General features: G+C 38.2%; 1 protein-coding gene across 2 annotated transcripts in view; it reads right to left on the reverse strand.

Moving 5' to 3' along the window:
- Positions 1 to 4,851, reverse strand: part of WDR35 (WD repeat domain 35) — a 43,694-nt gene extending 38,843 nt beyond the window's left edge. For both annotated transcript variants that reach the window (XM_077175110.1, XM_077175109.1), the window contains exons 1-6: positions 4,726 to 4,851; positions 3,995 to 4,112; positions 3,090 to 3,161; positions 1,664 to 1,756; positions 457 to 585; positions 108 to 241 (exon numbers count right to left, since the gene is read on the reverse strand). In XM_077175110.1, coding sequence (XP_077031225.1) covers positions 108 to 241; positions 457 to 585; positions 1,664 to 1,756; positions 3,090 to 3,161; positions 3,995 to 4,112; positions 4,726 to 4,749 — 570 coding nt within the window. In that variant the 5' untranslated portion in view covers positions 4,750 to 4,851. The remainder of the gene's footprint in view (positions 1 to 107; positions 242 to 456; positions 586 to 1,663; positions 1,757 to 3,089; positions 3,162 to 3,994; positions 4,113 to 4,725) is intronic.
- Between the last annotated feature and the right edge of the window lie 4,703 nt (positions 4,852 to 9,554).

The following is a 9,554-nucleotide window of genomic DNA, read 5'->3' on the forward strand; positions in this document are numbered from 1 at the left end:
GAAGTGAGTTTTTATGGCTATTGAAGTAAATTATAATCCTTATATATAATTATTATTATACCTTGATATTATAAATATAATCCTTAATTATACCACAATGAACTTACAATAAAATTTCCCTGATTGTCATAAATGTGAATCTCTCCATTTGACATTCCAAAGAGCAAAATTTTGCTATTGGAGGACCAGGCCACATGGCACAGGTGGGTGCCTTTCAAGTCTTTTCCCCAAATGCGATTGCCTGGAACAAAACAATGACTGCACTTAATAAATATATCAAAAAATTAAAAACAGGATGCAAGCTACCAATGCAAAAACTAAAACAGCTGAAGTCAAAGCCACAATTAATAAGTAACTATTAATTATATTTACCTAGAGAAACAGAGCCACTGTGTATATAACACTTTAAACAAATTTGTATGATAGCACAACAATTAGTAGGGCTTAAAATCTTACCATCCACCGATCCAACAATCACAGCTCCATCTTCATATACAATACAAATCTTCTGGCCATCAGCATTCCAGCTCATACTTCGAACCACTGATTTATTTCTGTTGTTAATCATCTCTTCATACCAAGACCCTATCAGAAGTGAAAGAAAAACTGAGTTACCTGTAGAGAACTCAAGGTACATGCTAATCACTGAGCTGCCCTTGCAGTAAAAGCCTAGCAAGACTACAGCACAGTGTCCCCAGAAGGCACAGACACAGTTACTGTGAAACCCAGTGCTCCCATGGGAGCTGCTCATTCCCAAAGCTGACCGTGATGAATGAGGACACAGAAATGGGAGCCAAAGTCCAAAAGGGGCCTACAGAAAGAGCTCTGTGCTTCAAGAATTTCAGAACTGACAATAAAATAGGAAACATAAACAGAAGGAACAACTGGCTTTGCTAGGAATAGGTAATAAGTAATTTACTGATTATTTTCGAAAACTAACAGATTATTTATGTGACAGTAGCCACCATGTATCAGCCAGAAAGACTTTTATTCTTTACTCCTGAAATTAGAAGAACAGCTAAGATTTTATTTGTTTCCATTTTTCATTAAACTAAAATTCCCAAGAGAACAGGAAAACCCTTTATTTTCTTTTTCTTTCCCACATGTGTTGGAAAGTGGTTACCTTGACTGTGAGGTTTGCTGGCTTTTAAATGAATTCCAGTGAACCACAGTATATGTGTGTGTGAAAGGGTCAAGAGCAATAAAAGATAATTATAGTCATACACTGGTTAGTCATATTGGTTCACTACCTTAAACACTTCTAAAGATAGGTTTTATGAGAGTATTTAATTGATGCTTTATGCAGTGTTGATAAGTTCTTGTAGTCTACTAACATGTTTGTGCTCACTGCACAATATATTTTTCATGCTGTATTCCAAGCAACAGAGATGAAAAATTAGAGCAGTTTATCAAGCACATGTCTAAGTACTGATATCTTCATCTGTGGTAGCTCTGCAGGACGAATGCCTTGTGTCATGTGACTACACTATAAAAGATACAGACAAATATTACAATAAAACTTGAAAGTAATTTTAAAACTATTTTGAGCTATACAATCTGCAAAATAAACACTCTGAAAAACAACAGTAAAAACTACGAGGGAAAAAAAATATTTCTCATGACACAGAATATTATGCCATCTCTAGTTTATCCTGCAGAATACCTCTGTACATCATCCACACAATGATGAGGCCATTTTGATCGCTGGTAGTCAATTTTTGATACTGTTCATTCCATGTCACAACCTGCACAAAACCTAGAAAGTGATAAAAAACTTTTTACTGGCATTATTTAAGTAGTTAATAAAAAATACAACATCCAACTTAATCAACCTGGAGCTTTTTAGAAATTTACATTGCTGACTTGGATTTAATTGTAGGCTTCTTTCTGTGTCACTTATTTCCTCTTTCAAAATTCTGCTCAAGAGCTCTTTTTGCTTCTGTATTCACCCACTGGAGTAACATCCTCTCCAAATCCTGCTCATTGTTGATTCCACACCCAAAACCCAAATCATGGTTTTGCAGTTTCTGACCACCTCTGACACTCTGTGTCACTGACAAAATTTTACAGCTGTAGGCAGTTTGGGGTTTTTCTTCCTCTTAGTAGTCTGATCCTCACTATTGCTGTACTTTTAAAACATAATCTCCCTGACAATTACCCAAAAGAGCACTCTACACACAAATCCTTCAGATCCTCAAGCTTCATATGGGATCCCACTCACAAATATTTGAAACACATTTGAACTTTTATCAGTTCCATACTGCAGATCAAATTGTATCACACTTTTTCCTCCCCTCACTGCTGGGTACCCATTTTCTCTGTATCCTTTCCATTTTTAGTGTTTCAGTCAAGAACATTATCAACAGATGCAATCAAAGATATTCTGATTGTCAGAGATTTTTAAGGTAATAGTAATCTATTTCAGAATTGAAGACATCCATTCAAAGTATCCACTAAATCAATTCCTCCCAATTAATTTGTTCCAATCCTATTTAATTAAGCCCTTAAAATAACCTGACTCTTGGCAGATTTCAACTGCAAGTCCTCATAAAGAAGTCCACTTCCTCAAATAATGCAAGGATTTTAGCATCCTCTTCATATCCCATTGTCCATGGCTGATGACCATCCAGCATTTCTCATGTGAGAAGTTAAGTCCTCCCTAATTTTGCTGCATTCAGTTTTTACTTTCACCCATTATACTTCTCCAGCTTGCTTTCTAACCTCTCTAAACTTTGTACACTGCAGTCTATGCATGTACACATTCTGTAATTCGTCAATAAAGGGGAAAATTACCATATATTTAACACAGAAATCAAGTTTATTGAACCAATTTTCATTTCTTCAGAAGAAAATGGAAAGCTACTGTAACATGTAATCTCACAGACATGATTAAAAAGAAAACCCAAACAGCCTTATCCAAGATGTCATGGTAAAAATATACAGCCAAGCTGTTACATGTCATGCTGAATACTCACAGCCTTTATTTTGGATTTGCAATAAAATGTTATACCAAAATTACTCTATCAGCTTCACAAAATCTTGTATTTCTATTCTAACTAAAAGTAGACCAAATGCCCAAATACACTTACCACTATGACCTTCCAGAGTTTGAGTCACAGAAATGTTGTTAGGAGCTGCTAGTCCCTTTATCTTTGCCTCATCTAAAAAAATAACAAAATTCACTATGAAAATAAATCTAACAAAGCATACCTGTTACCATGTTTCTATGAATACTCAAGCTGTAATCACAATTTACATAGATAAACTAAACCACTTAAAAAGAAGTACATAGTAACTGCAGGATGAAATTTCCACCCCTCAGTTCCATTTGTTTCCCATTCACATCTGTCATCCAAATTGATACATGCCTTATGGTCTAGCAGTTTTTCAGGGAAAAAAGCAACAAAATAAACAAAACAACAACAACAACAACCAAAGAAAAACAAACCCCAAACCCCACAACAATATATATGGTTATCACATTTCGTTACATTCAGAAAAAAAAGTTTCAAATTTTTGAAAATGGATTTTACTTTCTCTGGAACATATTTATTTAAAAGAAAATACACAGCTTTCTCTGAAAAATAATTAAGATGGTAGAAAACATTCAAATAAAATTAAGAAATAACAAAGTAAGTTCCAAAATAAAGAGGGAGCCTACACAAAAATAATTAATTATATGCCCTGAAAAAAAAAAAAGGAAGCAGCACTGAAGAAAACTCCAGCAGATAAAATGGGTAGACAAATTATTTGTGTGCCAAATAAGACCAGCTAGAGAAAAACTGTATACGTAAGACAGTGATGAAAAAATTTGATGTTAGAAGAAATACATAATAGCTACGTACAGATTTAAAACATATGCAATATTGTCAAGTAACTTGGGGAAGAAGTTATGCTTAAGTGTGATGGGTTTTGTTCTTAAGATACAAATTTAAAAAATAAAAAAAAAAGAAAGAAACAAAAACTAACAAACTAACACACCCCTCCCATTTACCTGTTTGTGTTTCTAATTTTATAACTTTCAGTAATCCATCCTCTCCACCACAGGCAATGAAACCTTGGGTCTTATTCCAGGAAATACATTTTAATCGAACATTACCGGGAATTGCAATCTGAAAAAGAAGTATTTTGTATCTCTACACAGTTGCAATAACCACGTTTTATTTTATATGGTCTACCTGAACACCTCAGAGACATCTACAATAGCACAAGAGATAAATTTATTTCTATTAACAGACCCGTACATGCAAAAAAAGAGAGAAGACAGAACTGTAAGCACTAGAGAAACTGTGCCACCCTCAAGCAATTGAACTTATGCAGTAAAACATAATAACAGGACACCTGCCAAGGTGTGCTGAGCAACAAAAACAGGTGCCAGGGGTCACACAGTGCACAGGGCTTCGGTCTCCAGCGGAAAAGCCGCGTCCAAAGCCTCTCGGGGGAAACACTGCGGAGCTGCCGGAGCAGCGGGACACGGAAAAAGCCCCAAGCCAGGCCGAGGGAACCGGCGGGGCAGAGCGGGGCAGCGCTCCGGGAGTGCCGCACCGTGTCCCGGAGTGCCGCACCGTGTCCGGCCGCCTCGCAGCGGCCGCAGGCGGCGGGAGAGCCCCGAGGGTCCCCTCAGCCCCCGCGGGCTCCGCGCTCCCGATCCCCGGGACTCCCCAGGGCAGCTCCCCCTGCCCGAGAGCAGCCTGCCCTCCGCCGCCCGCGCCTCCCCAGCAGCACCTTCTTGCACAGGTAGATGAACATCGCGGCGGAGCGCGGGAGCCGCCCGGGCCGGCCCTCACGGCAGCGCGGCCAAGCCGGCGCCGCGTCCCCCTGGCAACCGCCCGCGGAAATGGCGCCGCTTCCGGGGGAGCGGCCGGCGCCATTAACGGTGTGCCCGCTCCGGCGGCGGGCTCGGATTCCCGCGCTGGGCCCTGAGGGCATCGCCCGGCCCAGGCGGTTTGGGAGTGCTCGGCTCGGTTAGAAAGCACTGCTAGTTCGTTAATAAAGGTCACGATGCTTTTACACGAAGAAAAATCCCAAAGTCTGTGAACCGCAGGTTGTCTGCACACGGTGTTTGTAGTGTAACTTACATCAACATAGAATCATAGAATGGTTTGGGTTGGAAGGGACTCCAAAGGCCATCTACATCCCTGCCATGTCCTGCCATGAGCAAGGACACCTTCCACTAGACCAGGCTGCTCCGAGCCCCATCCAGCCAGGCCTTGAACACTTCCAGGGATGGAGCATCCACAGCTTCTCTGTGCCAGAGCCTCACCACCCCCACAGTAACGAATTTCTTCCTAATATATTACCTAAACCTGCCCTTTTTCAGCTTAAAGGCATTCCTAATCAAAAAGGAAGGAGACTTAATAATTGAAACAAAGAACAACTAATGTTTTAAATAAGAAGCTTGACTAAGCCAATATTCAAGCAACAATCAATTTATTAATTAATATGGTAAAGTATGAGCAGTACAGCGCTGGGTACAGTGGGGGAAGTTTTCCCTCCAACTGCACACCGATAGTTGAGGCTTATAGGTATTGCTAGGGGTACTCATAAGCTTTCTCAGCAGTTTCTATTCCCAATTTTTACATCACAATTCTATACACTATTGTGATTTAGTTTTTCTCAGGATGTATCCCAGAAAGGAGTATCCCCAGATGGTGATGGTCCAGTTTCCGAAAGAAGGAAGAAGAATCCCATCTGGTAGAACCCAGCTCCCCAGATGTGGGTCCACCTTTTAATTGCAAGGACTATAAATCTCATAACAGTGATGTCCAGCTTCCCTTAGTTGAAACCATAAATCCTTGAGGTGATGTTCATCTTCCTTTCTCAAGCTGCTTTTCTCTGTTTTGTTAAGGCATAAGATAAGCATGTTTCCTTTATATATATTCCAAAGCTATAGTTTCAGGGATACAAGCAATATTCTAAAGTTATACTTCAAAAGTTTATTATTACAAAACTCTTTAAGGCTTAACTACAAGCAAAGAGCAACATCCTTAACACTTTAATTCAAATGCTCCTAAATCAACTAAGGTTAATTGCGAACAAAAGATAGGTTCAAAGGCCTTCTTCCATGTTTTACTTTCCTCAGTTATTATTAGAATTTGTCTTTATAATTGTCCTATGGTTGGTTTCCACACATATCACAATCACAAATACACACATTGTCTGTATGTACCTGACATAAAACACAGCTTTGTATTTCACACTAACAAGTTCTCAGTGATGCTGAGGTATTAGGAAAATAAATTACTTGTCACTAATACTGCCATGTTAAAATTTACAGCTGCACAAGTTTTGATGATCTCAGACCTAGGGGGAGGTTAATAAAGCTTGGGAAGAAGGATGTCACACTGATAATGGACACAAAGAATGCAGAATTTATGGGCCGCAAGGCCCGCATTTGGCAGAACTCCCAAGATAAGAAGGAAACTAATAAAGTCAACTCAGTGTCGTGCAGCAATCAGCTCAGACTGGGTAACGGGTAATTCTGGCAGGGCAGATTGCAACCATCGGACCCAAGAAATCCACCAAACCAAAAGCAAAAAGAAAGACTGAGCACATGGACTGATTAACATGAGAAGAAAGAGAATCATTGACCAACAGAAGGTAGAACACTAATTAATAGAAGAATTATGTAACTTGTAGCACTGTAACTCCAGCACCCATTGGCATTTTGGTCAGGGACTATCTCCTCATCCAGGAGTGGATAAGAGACACAAAGATGCAATATACGAAAAGCAACCGTATGAAGTAAATAGAGGGGTTGATATAATATTGTGGAATTGGTATTGTGTAGTAGAATTTTGGAAAACTCATACATGCTTGAGAGTGACAAGTGGAGTGTATGAAGTCATGGTTAAAAATCTTTCTCTTTTTGGGTAATAATGTGGAATGGGGCAATCAGTTAAACCTTCTCCTTGTTCTCCATTGGGATGTATTTGGAATCACTGGGAAAAGTTTGGTGGAGAACTTCTTATAAAGTGGTAGTTAAAAGAATACTGTACTCAATGGTGGCCAAAATATAAATTGGATGGTGATAAAAAGTGGCCAGAAATGGGAACATTAAATTATAATAACATGCTACAACTGTTATTTTGCAGAAGATTAGATAAGTGTGATGAAATCCTGTGTGTGGATTTATTTTTCTCATCGAGAAATGGTCATAAAACAAGAAAGAAATGCAGGTAATTGGTGTCCGATTCAAATGTGTTAATGATGATGGAAGAGAAAAAGAAATTATCTTGTTGCTGTTCTGCTTCTAGTATAGAGAAAAGGTGTCTGAAAGTGGATAGTGAAGAAGAAGGTGTACAATTGTTGGTTTCTCTGAGAAAGAATCAGGATAGTGATAATTGGGACCAGGAAAGTACTGATGGTAAGACTGAATTAAGGGATGCATTTAGTGCAATTGCAGGTAGAATTTGGGCACACCAAAACCCTGTATACGTAAAAGTTCCCTTTTCAACCACTGATTTGATACATTGGAAGGAGTCTGCCAGGCTGTAAAAAAATTTGAGAAAAATTTTAAATTCTGTATGGTACACCACATAATGTGAAACTGACAGGAAAACTGACCAGATGATGTGGTAAGAGAAAAAGCTTTAACAGATTATCTCTTGTCTTTAAAGAAAAACCTGAGATTATTACACAGGTACTTGCTCTTTAGAACACCAGTCCCAATCAAGTCACCAATATATTCTTTCAAGCATGGAGATGAAGTCTACCTGAAAACCTGGAAAGATATCCACTAGCTGAGAAGTGGAAAGGACCTTTTCAGGTACTGCTAACCACACACAGAGCCATGGAATTGAAATGACTGGACTCATGAATTCATTATACAGACCAAATGTATTCCTCCAACTTTGTGGTGGTCTTAACAGAAAGACCCCCAAAACTGAAACTGACTTGGGACTCATGAACTGCACATGGACAAAAACAGAATCTGTACTGCAATTTTATTGTATTCAGGAGAAATTTTACTATATTTTTGTGTTTTACTAAGTTTAAGAAGTTTTTATAAGGCAATGTGCTTGATTTTTGGAACACCACTGAGCACCCAGACCTGGGTGCACAACTCTGAAATAAACAATCAGTCTCTTTTGAGTGTGTAATTATTGGCTTGTAGCACACTGGATAATAAATTCAATTTTTCTGAACAACAATATGTCCTATTTTAAACAAATCATTTATATCGTCTTGGAGTTTTACTTGGTACTCACAAAGTGAGGCAGGTGATTGCTCAGTGGAATTGAATGTAAATATTATCATTTGTAAAACAAAATGAAGTTACAATTACTAGTGCATGAATCAAAGCCTGCCCAGCTGACAGTTTGCAAGATACATCTGGCCTCCAGGACAATATTCCACTATCCTATAAAATTTTACATCTCATCTGACAACTGGCCTTAGTGTAAATAGGACTGATGTCATCCCCTCCCAATTGCCAAGAACTTGTAAAGTCTTGCATTAGATTTACAATTTGTTTATTCTTACCAATTACAGAGGCCAAGGCATACTTCTGGCCCTGTAAATGCCTGTATAATACTCATGCTTAAGCAGAGGACATGAAAGTAAGCAAAGTGCTGGATATAAAACTCCATGACTTGGAGAAATATAAAAAAAATATGCATGCACAGCACTTTGAAGAAATAAGTGTAGTATAGCCAGGATGTCCCATGCTAACTTTAATTGTACTGCAGCAAATTAATATCAGTACAGGGACACACCACAAAATACAAATCAGAGCCAAATCCAGCATTCTTGGAGGGTTTATAGTCTCATTTTTAGCCCTTACAGCTGAAGCTGTGTCCCATGTTCACTTGCGCTGTTTCGTGTTATATTCCAGCTTCACATTACTGTGCAGGCATACCTGCAGTCACACTCCCATGTGTAGTGAACATAACTGAACGTGCTTGAATGTGGTATGTGCAGGGTGTGAAACAAGTACAGATGTTGTTTCATACATCCTTGGCAAACCAGTTACCACATATGATATTTTGTATAATTATATTGCAAAGGTCTACAAAATATGTGGGATTTTTCCATTAAAAAACCCTATGGTTTTGACTCCTAATTTAAATATCATTTCTAAAGTATTTGGATGATTATAAATGCCAAGTGTATATAATTGGATTCCTTTAACAACTATTTTTTTAATTCTTAGCTTGTGTGTTTTTTCCTAAAAGCCTGATTGACACAACTGTCAATAAAATCAGTAATGACAACAGGAAAGTCTGACTAAGAACATAAGTAAATCTTGAAGGATAAAAATATTAAATTGGAGGATTTTTTTGTTCTTCTACATTTTAAACATTATTAGTACTTGAAATTACTGTTCAATCTTTTATCTATATATACAGTTTATACAGCTTATATTACAGACATCTAAGTTTTAAAATCAAATACCTCTTTTTCAAAACATGTGACGTGGGGCAGTGTTCTGTTTATTTCTTCCATGTATGCCTCCTTTATCCTTGAAGTTTTGTTTCCTTGGGTTTTTTAAACCCTTTATTTCATAACACATGTCCTTTAGGTTGAATACAAAATAACTTCCAACATCAACA

This window comes from Agelaius phoeniceus, chromosome 3, assembly GCF_051311805.1.
Source record: "Agelaius phoeniceus isolate bAgePho1 chromosome 3, bAgePho1.hap1, whole genome shotgun sequence".
In the NCBI taxonomy this organism is placed as follows: Eukaryota; Metazoa; Chordata; class Aves; order Passeriformes; family Icteridae; genus Agelaius; species Agelaius phoeniceus.